This window comes from Lytechinus variegatus, chromosome 7 (assembly GCF_018143015.1).
Source record: "Lytechinus variegatus isolate NC3 chromosome 7, Lvar_3.0, whole genome shotgun sequence".
NCBI classification, from domain to species: Eukaryota; Metazoa; Echinodermata; class Echinoidea; order Temnopleuroida; family Toxopneustidae; genus Lytechinus; species Lytechinus variegatus.
This window is the reverse complement of record NC_054746.1, coordinates 39,214,773-39,231,475: the sequence shown is the minus strand read 5'-3', so window position 1 is coordinate 39,231,475 and position 16,703 is coordinate 39,214,773. Positions and strand designations below refer to the sequence as shown.

At 35.1% G+C, this 16,703-nt stretch overlaps 1 protein-coding gene across 1 annotated transcript; it reads right to left on the bottom strand.

The window, feature by feature from the left end:
• Nucleotides 1-1,541: 1,541 nt before the first annotated feature.
• On the bottom strand, nucleotides 1,542-15,146 carry LOC121419250 (SUMO-activating enzyme subunit 1-like). Its single transcript, XM_041613633.1, has 7 exons — nucleotides 14,979-15,146; nucleotides 10,278-10,449; nucleotides 9,567-9,823; nucleotides 7,700-7,896; nucleotides 6,649-6,793; nucleotides 5,555-5,624; nucleotides 1,542-3,888 (listed from the first exon to the last, which is right to left on the bottom strand). Exons 1-7 carry the CDS (start codon nucleotides 15,065-15,067, stop codon nucleotides 3,796-3,798), a joined length of 1,023 nt encoding a protein of 340 aa, XP_041469567.1. The 5' UTR covers nucleotides 15,068-15,146; the 3' UTR covers nucleotides 1,542-3,795.
• Between the last annotated feature and the right edge of the window lie 1,557 nt (nucleotides 15,147-16,703).

The window sequence follows — 16,703 nt, the reverse complement described above, 5'->3', positions numbered from 1 at the left end:
ATCAGGTAAAAAAAAATCAACACCACCACCTTTTAATAACAAAATCTAATCATATGATAGATTTTGACATTTTATTCACCAAACAAATGCTTGCACGCCGCCATATTTTTTTAAAGTAGGAAATATGGGGGGTGACTGACCATGCAAAAAATCACAATCAGATCCTGCAGATGGTAATTTCTTGAATTTTTATCTTTACACGGTTTTGGAAAAAGTTGAAGAGCTGAAGCACCCTCACGCGTTCTGCGGCCCTTGCCAAATAATATAACTGGGAACTCCCCCCTTCTTCCATTTCCTCCTTCATTTACTCTTTTTTTTTCTTGGTTGTGGAACTATTGGGGGAAGGTGTGGATTCCCCCACCTTATTGTATGCTAGTGCATCCATTTTTTGAAGCAGTAATTCCACTGAAAAATTTTCTGGGACTTTTTGCTCCGACTAAACTTTTTTTCAATCGTTTTGCTCTTTCATGATGACACTGTAAAATGAAGTGCTAATTTAGCACTTACAGTGCTTGTATAGTGATCTCACTATGAGTGCTGATTTTCTAGTTTAAATTTGAACTAGAAAATTAGCACGAATATAAGTGCAGTCTCAATAAGTGCTAGATTAGCATTTCGTTTTTTTACAGTGTATAAGAATATGCCTTTATGGCGTGCTATTTTCCCAATGATTTGTTTTTCGCCCAATGTTTATCAAGACCAAAGCGCAGTTTATTGCTGATAAACAGTGTTTTATTTGATAAAAAGTGTTTATCAGTCAGTAATCCTTTCAAATAAATTTTGTATTTTTTTTACCTGTGCACCTGCATTTTAAATTATGGATTTGTTGCTTAGTAATCGCACTTATTTGTATTGTTATTAAATAGTTAATTGGAGCACTTTTTCTTAAAAATGCGTACTTTGGGAAATATTTGGAACCATGCAGCAACTCCATATTCTTCACTAATGTGTCCCTTCAGTCTATACCAGTAGCACACCCTATCCCTGTGGCGTACCTAGCGGGACAAACAGCGCCCAGGGCAAGCGCTAAAATCGCGTCCCTTTAAAAGTGTATTACACTGTTTATATATATCCTAAATTCAGCCAGTCAAAATAAAACATAATATGCAAGTGCGTTTCAATGCAAGTGTGAATATTTTTCAGTATTAAGACGTTATGAAGAAATATATATATTTTTGAAATCATAAACATAATGCACATCTAACATAAGCAATGAATGCAAGCGCTATAAGCGCTGAAAAGGGAACATGTAAAAAGACCCTTTTTTAGGAGATGATAGGTACCTCAGTAAATAAATCAACCTAATACGAGAGCGAAGCGCGAGTCTATTTTTCTGAATACTAAAATCTTAAGAATGAATATTCTAAGCACTTTTTGTAATCATCATCACGATGCTTATCTTATCGTGTCAAATCATTTAAAATCACATTCAAACATTCACTTACACACAACATACATATTTTTTGTGTGTTAACTATGCAATTAGAAAGAAGGAAAAGTTTGACAGGGTCAAACACAAACACATTTCATTAAAGCATTCATTTAAAAAAGAAAGGTGATACTTAACCCTTTATTAGAAAACAAGCACATTAAATTGTTGCATGATATATACATTCCTCATGAAAACATGGACCAATCACTATCCTCAAGGTAGCCAGATCCTGCAATACTTACACAAATTGTTTCCTATTATCTGGGATCGAAACTTGAGAAGTCATTCATTTGAGCTGATTTTGTTGCAAGAATAACATACAAGCAATATTCGGCAGAACTAAATAACTGATTTTGTAACATACAAATGGACTTGACGTAGAAGGGAAAAGGAGCATATTCTTTTTCATCAATTAACCACTTTTTCCCATTCTTGTGCTTGTCTAGTGTGAACCTGGGCATAATGAGATTTTATACCAAAGGTTGAAGAGATAAAGCATTGCACAGTATCTTAGATCTACTTATATGTGTACAATGTTTGACAATGCAATGAGGATACCAACATTATACCTCTTTATAAAATAACAAAGTCTGTGACAATATTATGCACTACCATATAGCCCTATCCATAATGCTTTATTCATGACATCGAAGAACCGGTCATCACCTCTACAAGTACAGCACTTTTAAAATCTATTTCTAAATCATCTTTTAAAGACACCATGCCTCGGTGGAAAATTTCAATCGTGCTTACGTTTCATAATGTTATAATACTAACGTTGTGATTCACGAGCCAACATTCGTGTCAAGAACCTCACATTCCACCATTATTAACATACATTTAAGCATTTAAGGTGTGTCATATTCTAATATATGTGAAGTCACAACCTGTAATGACATTATAGTCCATCCTTTTGAAGTGGTACACATTTTGTCACACTGAGCCAAATCGATTTTAGGAGGGCGCTTTGCCAGTTTATGTTTAATCTTTGTGGAGGTGCCGTGGCCGAGTGGTCTAAGGCGCCTGGCTATATATGGAAAGTCTGGGGTTCAATCCCCGGCCTCAGCACCTATGCCCGTGAGCAAAGCATTTAATCAACAATTCTCTTTTATCCTGCTTTCAAATAAATGGAAATGATATATGCATTATTGGTAACTAGGTGTGCACTTGTTAAAAAAAAATTGTATACAGAACAATAGAATAGCTGTCCCTGGATATCAATTCCCTTTCACATGTTACATGCTACTGTGTTTCCTCTAAAATGTCCCTGGATATCAAATCCCTTTCATGTGTTAAATGCTACTGTGTTTCCTCTAAAATGTTGAGAAGGGACCATGCAGACCCCTTTTGTGTTAATGGAAATGTACACCTGAGTATCCTGAAACTATCCATTAGCTAATTAGCTATTCCCAGTGCTTCCACCATTCTTTCTTTCTGTTTTATACAATAGCTCTGATTGGACGCACTCTAGTAGAGTTGTTTTCTGATTGGTCATATGAAACTGACTATGAGATTGGCCATTTTAGGTTAGGCAACTAGCGTCGCACTTAAATTGGTTATGGCTGTAATGGCCTTTGTGATTAGATAGTATTTGAGGTACAGTACTTGACGCTGTATGAGAAGGGCTAGCGTCTCGAAGGCCAGTGAGCACTGAGTCTCACAGGGCCTGGTCAGTTTGATTTTCGTTCTTCGTTCAGTAAGGATGTGCGCCTTCTAGTTGGTTTCCATACTGTGGCTTGCCCAGCCTTCAAAAAAAGACATTTCCTATATTTATAAAGATTTATCTTTTGACATTCAAGGGAACGCTGATATATCAATCTTTTTGAAGAGATCTGATAAATAAACTTCAACTGGAATGAACTTGTTCTTCTCTTTTTGTTGTCATTGTACGGTACCCCTTCACTTTAACAGATCTCTACAATAAAGTTTTACACGAAGCTGTAATATCATATTAAAATGTAATAAACTATCATTAATATTATCTCCACTTTCACCATTATTAACACACAATTATTTATTTTCAATTGAGGTATTTTAAGAGGTGATGCCATGACCTGCCATGACCTGTCATGGCATTAGAGTCCATTATCCTTTATCATATTTCTCTATCTTCAAAATAAAATGTTTTTAATGGAGCTTCCATATTTTGTTAAAACATCATATCCATAAAACTCAAAGTTAAGTCCAGTCTCTAACGCCATCTTCTAAATACCATACAAAGCTGGAATGTAAAGGATCTCCATACAGGGCACTAATTGTAATCTTTCATGACATCGCATTATACTCCATATTTCCAAGGCTGTGTATTTAAGGATTCAACATCTCTCGAAGAGTTACATTGAAAGGACAAAAGTCATATTCATTCATGATCTTATAATACAGTCCACCATTCCAAGGCTGTCTACTCCATCATACAGAAAGAAGTTGTCCAGTGGGGCATCTCGACCAGACGCAGCCTGTGGACACAAATGAAATTGAATGACAATTTTAGTAAAATGGATAAGAATCCTTTGCTCAACATATTAAGTATTGAAAATGCCATCAAATATGGAGTTATTGTGTATACTGTCATGCTATGAACTGGGCTTTCTGTCCTGTATACTATTTAGAAAGCTCACAAATCATAGTTCCTCTCCTTTTCTGCACAAACCAATTTGAAACAACAGAAATTGAAAATATAGAAATTTCTATATTTTCAATTTCTGTGGTAAACCGATCTTATAAGAAATTTATCTTTTATTCTTTGAAGTAGAAAATACTGAATTTGTTTCATTCAGCAGAAGATTCAGTTTTATTTTCAAATTGGCTAATAGAGATTAAAAAGTATACTCATATCAATTCATATTGAAAATATTAATGAAAGGCAAACAATATTCACAATTAATATTACACAAAAGAGAAAATGCATAAAAGGACAAAACATAGAAAGCAACAAGTGAAACACCTCTGGCAATCTCACTTGCATTATGCGATTCAATATAGCAGCATTGCTGACTTAGAAAACAACTTTTGATAATTGTTCACAATAAAAACATTAATTAAACACTAAATTTATTGACTCTAAATGACAATAAACTTTCATCAATTGACCTACGACTTGTGCAAAACGAACAGTGATACTTGATTATCCTTCTTTCCAAGTTTCATGAACTAGGTCCATACACTTTTTAAGTTATGATGACATTTCAAAAACTTAACCTTGGGTTAAGATTTAAATGCTGATGATGCCACGACCACCAGAAAAGCAGCACCTCTGCTATGGAGGCGAGACAAAAATGTGGATGAAATTCTATAAAACAACATGGTATTAACCACTTGACTGCTACAGGCTGTAATGCGCACTGACCCCCCTGGTGCTACTGAATGGGACAAACAAGTTAGATCTATTTGGGACTACAACGGACAGCAACTTGGGGAAAAAATTCTGAACAATCACATCACTTTCCTCATCACTATTTCCAATATCCATTAAAAAAATCATCCTCCCCTTCTGACCCAGATCTTTCACTAAATTTATCATTCCTATCATCAAAAGTTTCGGCAAAATCCTTCTGATTAACTTCTCCACTGCGAGTCGCCATTTTGAACTGAGTATCATACACTTTCACTATGGCAAAGTGAATACAAACATTTATAAATCACTGCAAAAGTTTTGATATTTTTTGTGGAATAGCGCCATCTGGTGTCCATAGTCTGAAATTTGATATACACACGCTGTTTTCATCGTAGGGGTATTAACAGCACGGTGCTGACGCCTCAAACAGAAGATAGGTCAAGCACGTAATATTACGTACCTCGCACAGATCGCACGCTCGCCCAGCACGTAATATTACGTGCTTGCTATGCAGTCAAGTGGTTAATCAAGATTGCATTTGTATATTACCTAAGTGTAAAAGTTGAACTTTAATCTAACAGCCCAGGACATCAATCCAGAATTAATTTTTAAATCAATAAGAAGGGATAGAAATAGATGATTGGAGAAAGCTTGAAAGATACCAATAAAAATATTTCAAAAAACATTAGAAAGGAACCGTTATATTATTCAACTGTTATAAAGTCTGAGGAATGGTGATTTGACTATTGGATTGCAGACTCTAAGGTTTGTTACTCAAAATAACATACCTTGATTATTTCCTGTCCCATGATTCCACCGACAATAGCACATGTTGGTCCTAGTTCTCCTGTACAGTATCTATTTAGATCAAACAGAGAAAATCCAGTAATTACTTAACAAATCAAAAAAAGGAAAGACATTAATCGTTTGAACCCGTCTGTGCTGAATTATTTTCAGGGAAAGATGCTACAACTTTTCACAGCAACATTTTGAGGGGAAATTTTTCACAGCAAAGTTATAGATAATTTCACAAGCTTTCTCACTAATATTATTTAGAATACTATGTTCAGATATTAGGCAAATAATCCCTGATTTCACACATACATGGTCTCATTATGGTAAAGATAAATAGAATGGATTGTTTGTTTGAACGTGAAATGTGAAGTTCATATGGCACCGAGTGTGCATTGGTGAGAAGTACGTGTGAAAAGAGTTACAAGAAACATCAAATCAAATGATATCAAGAAAGCCAACAATAGTGTCGCTAAGGCGAGCATATAATACGCCCGTCTGTAACGTGGAAATGGAGTAATCGGTCAAGCATGAAAAGTGATAGGTGGCAACTTCACCTTTGACCTTCTCACCTCAAAATCAATGGAATTGCTAGGATCTATGCTAGTATCATACACACCAAATTATATGAGCCTAGGTTAAGTTCAACTAAAGTTATTGTGTTTACAAGGACTTCAGAAGGGTAAGATGAAAACATTTACTGTGATCTTTATTCTTGACCTTTTGAACTCAAAATCAATAGGCTTCCCGAGATCCATGTTAGTATCATACACACCAATTTATATGAGCCTAGAGTAAGTCAAATTGAAGTTATTGCGTTTACAAGGAAAAGTTAATGGACAGACAGACGGACACCGAGCGTGATACAACAATACATCCCGTCTAAGACAGGCGTATAATTCTACGACGGGCATATAATAAAAACAAATGACCATGTGATGTACACACTAAAATGTATCAGACCTATTAACTGTGTTAAGCCATAATTTCTTTCTTAATTTTGGGGTCAATTAAAAACATTTTACACAGATAATATAACATAAACATGTACTTGCAACATCATGATATCCTTTTGAACAAAGTCACTTACTGTGTATAATTGCTGTCAATTAGATCAGTCTTTAGTCCCAGCTCAGTAAAAACTTCATTATGTAGTCTTTCAAGTTCTGTTCCGTCGTTCTCTAAGCTCTCTGCCTTGGGCTTCCGACCAAACTCATCATGGAATTTGAAAAGCACTGCAAAATAATGGTGGGAAAATTGAGAATAGATCATACCAATCATATTCATTCAACATGACAACATAGAATGAAGAAGATCTTGAGCTTGAAATGCAGACAATTCTATTGTTTTAATTCCATGGTACAGAATTAAAAGACTGAACTTAAACTGTTCAGTCAGTCAGGTAAAGGAACAAAAGGAAGCTAAATACTAATCATTTTATTTACTATGTCAGAACAAAGAGTATACTGAGGTATAGAGTAACAAAGTGATGACACAAATAAAACTTTTTTAGCATTTCAGAATTTTTGATAACATATTTTGGTAGATGAAAAACCCCCACTAGCCCACTACCAAAATTTGGTGGGAATCCAACTAATAAAATCTTACGGATCAGAGTTCAGAATAGTGGTATGACTACTGAAATCGAAGTTCAGTTCAGTTTGAGCCTCCCTGAGTGAATAAGAACAACTTCCATTCCAAATCATAATGACGTCATCATCACCAGCGATTTGAAGACAATTTGGACTGAACTCCAACCATGGGCTTTGCCGCAAAGTAAAAATGATTCTGGTATTTCTAACATCATGCCAAACTTCAAATAAAATCAAAATACTTCTTGGAACTTTCATACTTAATGCAAAATGTGATTTTTTGAAAAATTGTGTTGCTTCGGATCACACAGTGTGAGATGGGCTTCATAGTAACTTTGAATCCAGTACAACTTTAAAAAAGCATTAACATAATTTGTGTTTGAAATTCAGCATAATGAAACAATGTTGTTGTTTTTATAAGGTGGAAAATTGTTTATTTGGGATATTCAGAAACTTCTCTTGGAGCAACCTCCCATTGAATGAGTGAACTATTTACTATGAAAGACATATGTAGACTTTTAATCTAATAATCACTGAACATGATTTTACCTCTTAGAATGAAGAATACATATGGAGACCTCTTGAGTTGTTTTTCTGTTAAAGTTGACCAATCTTTATCAAAACATTCCTTCAGTCGATGAAAGGTTTTTGTTTTCTTAACGAATACAGTCTCTGTTGGATCAGCCTTCAATTTCTTAGATTCACTGTCTGTTGCACTGCTTCCTTTTACTTTCTTGGGTTTTTCTCTAAAAAATGAAACAAAATTACCCTTAATTAAGCTATCAATCATATGATAAATGCAAAACTAAGGTAATTAATAATAATAATAATGGTCCAATCCACAGATAGGGTCCACTTTTGACTTTTTCCATTGAGAAGCCCCATGCCAAAAAAATAAATGAGTTTAGAGAATAACTATCATTGTTGTTAGTTACTTACCAATAGGTCCTACATCCACTAGCTTAATTGGACTCAATCTATGTTACCTTTGGGTGGAAAATATTCAAACATGGCCAAAGCAAGCACTGATGGTGTCAACCTCAAAAATTGAATTTAATGTCTAAAGCTGCAAAATTAACACTGTTTAGCTATCAGTTTCAGTTGGTTCTTTTTGTTGAGTGCATGAGTTGTCCTTAAATATCATACAGGAACCTCTTCAGTATGAATTTTAGGCCAATGAAAATTAGTGGCAGGACATGGCATTTTCCCTTCACATTTGAGTGAACATTATCAAGTCTGTGAGCTTTTATTTTTCAAGGAAGAAAAGTGGACTGCTCAAAACAAGAGATTCAATACCACCAAAGACTATGAAAATCAGCTTCTTTTGTGTATTAAATATGTTTTTCTTAATTTTCGCTGTCCATCAGTCTGAAAGAAATTGCACCACAGTCACTGTCCGCTTCGACTCAGCCCTACATCCACTGTAATTACAAAGTCTATCATTTTCCACTGTCTACATTCTAATTTTTGTGTTATTTCATTTCATGTACAAAACATAAGAAAAGAAAAAATTTAAAGACCCTGACCAGAACCAAATTTGAAATTGACAATCATATTGAAAGCTTTTAAAATGCTTTTAAGCAAACAATGTAAGCTTCCCAGCTGAGTATTTTGCTTAAGAATAGCTTTAATGACCAGGCTTCACAAATAAGCTTAATTGGGCTTTTCACTAGCCTGATGCCATTTTGTGTAAAAAGCACTGTGATGGTTTGTACATAGAAAACCTGGGTGATATTTTTTTGCTTTTCAGATTACGGTTTTATTTTCTTCACTTCTATCACATAGAGTTATCATAGATATATTTTCCTGCAAGCTCGAACTGACGGAATCTAGAACGTTGGACAATGATTTGGTACATTTTTTTTCTCGCTTATTTGGTGCAGCTTTCCAATTCTATATGCATTCAGACTATGAGTAGTTCTGGTCTGGGTCTTGAACTTTCTATTATTTATATACACACATTGCATTGATGAAGTGAAAGCTTGACAATCACAATATTGCAAACAGGTTTGATCAGCAAATTTTCACCTGATGCAAAGTTTTCATTTATTGGATTTCACTTTGACTTTTCATAATCTTTTACTGTATCTTGGCATTTTTTCACAATTTTTTCCATATTATAGCAGAAAACTGGGAACAATAGTGTATCACAATACACATGGGCTAAATAAATATCTGGGCAGTCTCTGTGTAATATATCTCCATGGACAACTCTTCCCCTTGAAAGCAAAGAGGAAGAGTCAAACATTATGGAATACACCATCAGAACAAACTATGACATGTTTATTAACAAACTTTAGTCAAGATTCTAGACCATTGCAGCTGAAAAAAATTAGCTATCCCCCCCCCCAATTAAAAATGAATGTCTTGTATCTCTCAGGAATAGTAGTAATAAAAAAGTGTAAACATGACTTACTCAACATAACTGTGTTCATTGAGGTCTGTAAATGAGAAGCCATAGAAACCATAAATATCTCCAGCAAAGAACTTGATACCAGCCTCATGACATATTTGATTAACATGCATCATGGTTTGGACACTACAGCAGGTCACACATACAATGTCAAATTGCTTGAAGAAGTCTTCAGGTTTGTCACATACATTCCCTTCATCAGAGGTGACAACCACATTGGGATTCAGGTTCTGTGCTCGCTGTACTGAAGCTGTAGCTCTCTGAAAGAGGAAAGAGACACAGCAGCTAATTAGTTTGTAGTAAAAAAAACATGCATGACATGAAATAAAAATCAATAAATGACATTTGGCCATGCATGCCCAAAGTTATGCACACAATTTATACTTGCACATCAGACCAAAATTAAATTCGAAATGTGATGATTCCATTTAAAATTTCAATACAAAATGACTATCCAGCTAAAAATCACAATAATTTTTCATCAAGGTTTTCTGAAATATAAAGTGGAAATAATAAAAAAATACCAATTTACGTAACAGAATAAAGCTACAAGAGATTCTTTGAGACCATTTCTTTTTGGATTTCTAGGAGTTAACAGATTCTTAAAGATATCTATTCAAGACTTCTGAAAGATATTTTAAAAAACAAGGCTTTTAGGTATTCTTGAATATCTTTCTGAATTATTGAAAAGATATATTTAAGAATCCAAATTACATTTTTGCCGATGTCTTCCCTAGCAGCCAAGAATTGGGAACTAGAATCATCCCTTGTCACACATTCTGAGTCCATCAAAGTGATAGCCTTTATTCCAGCCAATACAATGTTTTTGCAGACCTCAGCACCTAGACCACCAAGGCCTACCAAGAGAAGATTACTAGCTCTCAACCTGAATAATAAAGGGAGCAGAGTGAGAAGACAAATTAAGAACACAGTTATATATTTATGCCACTTATTTGAACAGTCATTCAAAATAACTTTAATAGTACAAAACTTTACAGGGCAGTGTGGACACCTATTGAAGCTAACTATACCAGATGCAGGAGTTTCTGGTACAAATGAGAAAAGGAAATATAATCTCTAGGTATGTGCGAATGCGACTGCATCGCGAGTGCTGGTTTTGGCTGCACCATTTTCACACGGGTTTTGCTGCAAGTGGCATCGCCTCTGTCTGGGCGGCTCCTTGAAAATGGGGTTTAATGCGCATGCGCACATAGTTGCATGCAATCTCGTGCCCTTTTTCAGACAGTTGAAGATGTGCACTTTCTGTACATATTAAGTTTCAATATGGATACTCACCTGTGATATCGGAGCTTGAAAATTCATCAAATTTTTGGATGCGTAAATGATCGAAATTTTGTGATGGTAAGTAGAAAAAATTTCCAGATGGGTCTAGTACTGTATTTATGTTTTTTTATTAATTTGACCATTTTTCTTTATTTACTTCTATTTTTTTTCATTAGGGGTGCAGGTGGGGGTTGTGTTTTAAACTGGAAAATGGAGATGGGATTGGTACAAGTTTTTGTGTCACTTTTGTTTCTCTTGTTTTTAGTATTTGTTTGGAGCTTTTATGTCTGTTTTGTTGTTGTCTAGAGCTTTGTTATCTTTTTTCATGGTTGTTTTTTGTTTTGTTTTGAAAGAAATAGACCACTCTTTTCCTTTTCTTTTGTCTTCAACTAATAATTTGAATTTATTTATTTTTCTTTAAAAAAGAGAGCTCAAACAGGGCCTTTGTAATACAATGTATGTATACAAATCTAAGAAATACATTGAAAACCGGCGCTTCTAAAAAAAAATGAGAGCAAAAAATCGCGCTCAAAAAAAAAAAAATAAATTTCACATTTCACATCTTTAAATCCATGAAATGGCCTTCTATTTTCATAATTCCTTGAAATTACTTTGATTTAGTTGAAAACTATCAAAAAAATGAAGAATATTCATCTCTTTCCCGACTCTGATTTTAATTTAAACTCTGTAAATATAATATTGCAGTCCCATGTAGTCCCATATGTAGATTTTCATGGCAACACCATGGAAGTCTACATGTGGGACTACAAAGTACAATATTTACCGAGGTAAGTTCAAATCAGAGTCGGGAAAGAGGTGAATATTCTTCATTTTTCTGATAGTTTTCAACTAAATCAAAGTAATTTCAAGGAATTATGAAAAAAGAAGGCCAATTCATGGATTTAAAGATGTAAAATGTGAAATTTTAGCAATTTTTTTTTTTTTTTTAGCAGGAGCGTGTATGACATCTTGTAAACGTATTGATGTGACCCAGGCCTAGTTTCACCACAGATTAATAATTAATAGCTCCACAGCTATTGCATATACAATGTTAAGAAAAATCTACAATTTATCATACATGTATTGTAATGAATTGATTTGAGCTCCTCACAGAGAGCGATTCTGAGGAGCTCAATTGAGCTCCTAAAAAAAATAAGGAGAGCAATTTATTGAGCTCCACGAAATTATAAACGTGAAGGTCTGTTCTTAATACTTGAAATAAATTGCATACAATGCTACATACATATTTTACACTCAGTTGCTCATCCCTCCTAAAACATATGTACCGTAATCAAATGTCCATTGTCTATAAAATCAAAAGCTACATATTATACATGTATAACAAATTGTTGAAACAATAGAATACATAAGGAATTGGTCAAACAATCAATTAATAAAAAAAACATCAAATGAGCAGACTCAGTGCCTTGTCTAATGGCTATTGGTCATAAGGTCTGTAATAAAATTAATGAAAAAAGCACAAAGTTTGTATTTTTATTTGGTCATACAAAGTACAAAAGGAATAATTTTATACGCAAACAAGGACCCCCGTACATAGATGTATACAAACTTACTAGTGTAGGGGTTTAGTAATAATTAAGCAGACAACGTCACATGACCCATTGGCGGGAGTACGAACAAACACAATCTGCACTCACGACTGCAACAATACATACCGGTACACATACTACACAGAGCAGCATTCCATACTCAACCCCCGAGAGGTACAGACATAGTATACAAGTGAGCAGTGCCTGAATATACAAGTGAATAAGGTATATGTAGGACCTTTTCCCGGTTTCTGTATGTGAGTTGAGCGTATGACCCGTTATTTATACCGGCCCCTCCACAATATTACAATACTTATGTTGAAAATGTGCTTGTAATTTATATCAGAAAAACAAAGAAATACATTAGAAATTACAAAAACAATACTTTAAACAAATTCATTTAGGAAATTATCTACATGATGCTGTTTTGATGCCAACTAAATTATGAAATTTATCTACCATGATCACCTTCATTGGGCAAAAAAAGAGGCAAGTAATTGTGATTTTGCATAATTTGCAATTAATTTGAATTAATTAGGAGAAATTATTTTACCAATGATAAAAAGAAAAATTACAAGATGAAATGATTACACATCAATTGAACCTTCTTTCACCTTTCCATTGATACCAAAATTACTTCATAGGGCTCAATAACAAAGAAATTAGACTTAGAGCCTGTTGAAGACTTGGGTTCAAAATGGTCGCAAATATCGGTTCTGACAGAACCGATTTTCTGTACCGTACTCCATTTGACTTGTCACCCTGACAAAAAGTTTATTGTAAAAATAGCAGAAAAAATAATAAAAAATATTGCTGAAGGTTTGAGAAAAATTCATCAAATAATTAAAGTTATTAGAATTTTAATTATTTGATTTGTGACGTCATATGCGAGCAGCATTCATACATAGCGAATGGTAAAAAATCAAACAAAAAGATGTCATTTTCTCAGAAAATTGAAAATGGTTTTGACTGTAGGCCTACCTTGTATATCAATAGACGCATCATGTCACACTCGATCATGAATAGAAAACAAAATTAAGTCATCGGGCACCAAACCACTCATGGTTTCAAATCGTCTCGTGTGTGAAGGATTCATATATATGCACCTGGTGCACGCGAATCTTTCACACCATTTTTACTAAAATAACTATGACTTTACATCATAGCTATGAATTATACTTTTTCTATAACACTTACCGAACCATATGGATCGTTTGTTGAATTCTCTTTGCTGTTTTTTTTAATAAAATAAGAGCATTTTTCATGATCTTCACGTAGATGCCTCTTGATCAGCGTTGATATCAACTTTTGCCTAAAGAGGGCGCGCGATATTATTCACCAAGCCGGTAGGCACTTAAGAACCAAGTTTGAAAGGATACTCGTAAAATTATGTCACTCTCGCCGATGAATATTCATTAGATCGTGGTCGTGCGTGTTTCATACACACCGAGTGCATGCATGCAGAGTTTGTATTGAACACGCACGACCACGATCTAATGAATATTCATCGCGAGAGTGACATAATTTTACGAGTGTCCTTTCAAACTTGGTTCTTAAGTGCCTACCGTACCTTTGTTTACGGTGTTGCAAGCTAGCTGCATTCTAGGCGATCAGCATTATTTTCTTGCTCGTTCAATCCACTTTCATCATCATCTTGTCAAAAGATGGCGTACTTTACCAATAAGTATATACATGAGATGCAACCTGTTGATTTTTGGTACAATTTCCTATTACGCGCTGACGACTTGAATTGAGAATGTTCGATACGAAAAATTGCTTTTCGATTGCTGTTTGCGTACTTTCCACCGCAGTATTAAGGACGGATCGAACGGAGTATCCTGGTTGAGACTTGGAGGTAAGCGATAAAAACAGTTTTATAAATAATTTCCAATTCATTTTTTTTTTAAAACTTAAACCATTAAAAAAGAAATCATTAGTGGAGAAATACTGAAACGTTTGGCGTTTTTTATTCCCTCACATTCGTGTGATGAATGAAAACGTCAAAGTCCACTATGAAACCACATGCGTTGTGCGAGGTTAGTATTACTAACCTCGCATGTTGTGTGAGTGGTACCAAACCAAAATTTGAAATTCATGCATTTTATATTACATAACACATCGGGCAGCTGCTCGTTTATGACAAATCCAAAACTTTGAATTCTAATAACTTTCTTACTTTTTATCAGATTTTCCTCAAACCTTCACCAATATTTTTCTATTTTTTCTGCTATTTTTAATTTTACAACAAAAAAGTCAGTTTTCTTCAGGGTGGACTTCCCTTTTAGTTTTAACTAAACTAAAGCCTAATTAATGACCATAATAATATACGCGATTCTAACTGGAATAACTTAACAATTCCTTGATGAAAATTAGACTAGAGTTCTTGTTATCATTTGAAATGTCTTTTTAAGAGCTTTCAAATGATACTAAATTTATTCATATATGATGATTTTCTTTTTGTCACATACCCAATCAATGGCTAATCTCTGAATAAAAAGCGGTGCACAAAAATTGGTTGGTGGGACCGAGGTACCGCCTACCGGTAGGTAATAAATGATGAAATATTAAAGATGAAATATACCTCTTTTGGGCGTCGAGGCCCCACAGGCGAATCTGCCTATCATACAACTCAGCCTCCTCTTCAGTTATCTGTAGGCCCAGATCAGACATATTTTACGAATGTTCCAAATATTACCGGCGACTTTACTTTAGCCTCTCGACTGACTCACTATCCTAGCCTCCGATCATAATATCCAACGGACGTAGAGGTCGAGGGTAGGTAGCATGCACTGGGGCCCGTTGCAGAAAGAGTTGCAATCAATCGTAACTCCAAAAATCATATGCAACTTGATTTTCAACCAATCAACAGCGCGCATTTTTGACTTACGATTGAGTTTTTTACTTGCGTTTAAACGCAACTCTTTCTGCAACGGGCCCCAGATCTCTATAGAGATCAGCGGTAGCATACAAGTATACTTGACCGCAGCAACGCAGTGTTGAGACAGCTCCTTGACTGAAACAAAATCAGTTTCTGCACCTGTAATACCATGGTCACATTTGTTCTACGCCGGCCGTACGGCGAGTCGAAAACAGCCGTTTCATCAATTTTGATTCAAACCACCATCATCTAGTTGGACAAAAAATGTTGAAACGGCTGTTTCCGACTCGCCGTACGGCCGCCGTAGAACAAATGTGACCATGGCATAATTGAACTGAAGGTGTGTATATCAATAAACATAATGCAAGCGCGAAGCACGAGCTGAATATTTTAGAATTCTGTCTTGAAAACTAAACATTACATTATAAAAAACTTTCTGCATCTGTAATTGAACAAGCTCAACAAACATACAGTGGCGTATTAACAGGCGGGGGGGGGGGGGGGCGGCAGGGGGGCAAGCCCCCCCCCCCCCTCCCCGGCGGATTTCACCGGAGAAATATAAACCAGAATGGGGAAAAGGAGACAAGGGGAAGGAGGGAAAGAAAAAGGGAAAGAAAGAAAAAGGGGAAAAAAGAAAGGGAATACTGGGAAAAGAAAAAGAGAACATATAGAGAAAATGGAAGAAAAGGGGGAAAGGAAGGAAACAATTTAACAAAGAATACATGAGGAAGAACAAAATATCCTGAAATATACAGCATGATTAGCAAGAGAGGGGTATGAAATAAAAGATATGACTCAAATTATGGCACAGGCAAGAATGGCGAAAGGGACGATCAGAGAGTAAGCCAGTTTGTAGCTCCTTTCTGCGCATGATCAAAAGTTTCTACGCATCGGATCAGAGGAAGGTCATTTGTACTAAAGTGACATGGTGGTTTAAAATCTAATGAGATAAGCACCAACTTTGATGCATGATTATTCATATATTCTTTTGAATAGTGGTTTTCATTCACATCCACAAAAAACAACAATGCGTCCACGAACGACTGGTATTTCACAGTTTGCCAAGTACATTGTGCAACTTGCTATGATATGCATTCAAAGTAGGAATGCATTAAATACCTTCATAAAGTGTTAATTGGTGTGCTATAATAGTCACCTGGTCTATTCAATTTCTTCATCCTGCTATGTAAGGCAATCTTACGTAATATCTTGCTTTGAAATCTGCCTATCATAATGAAAGAAATGAAAGGTCATTTGACCAAAATTGTCCATGAAGTAACTACGAACTGGTCTGTAATACGACCAATATAAAGAACGGCAAGAGTAAAGGGCGTCTATTATAAGCTTGCTAAATTTTATGTAATGATGGTCGCCTTTCAGGACAAAAAATCCTTAGCCAATTAAAGGTTTAGCCAATGGCTAGATATA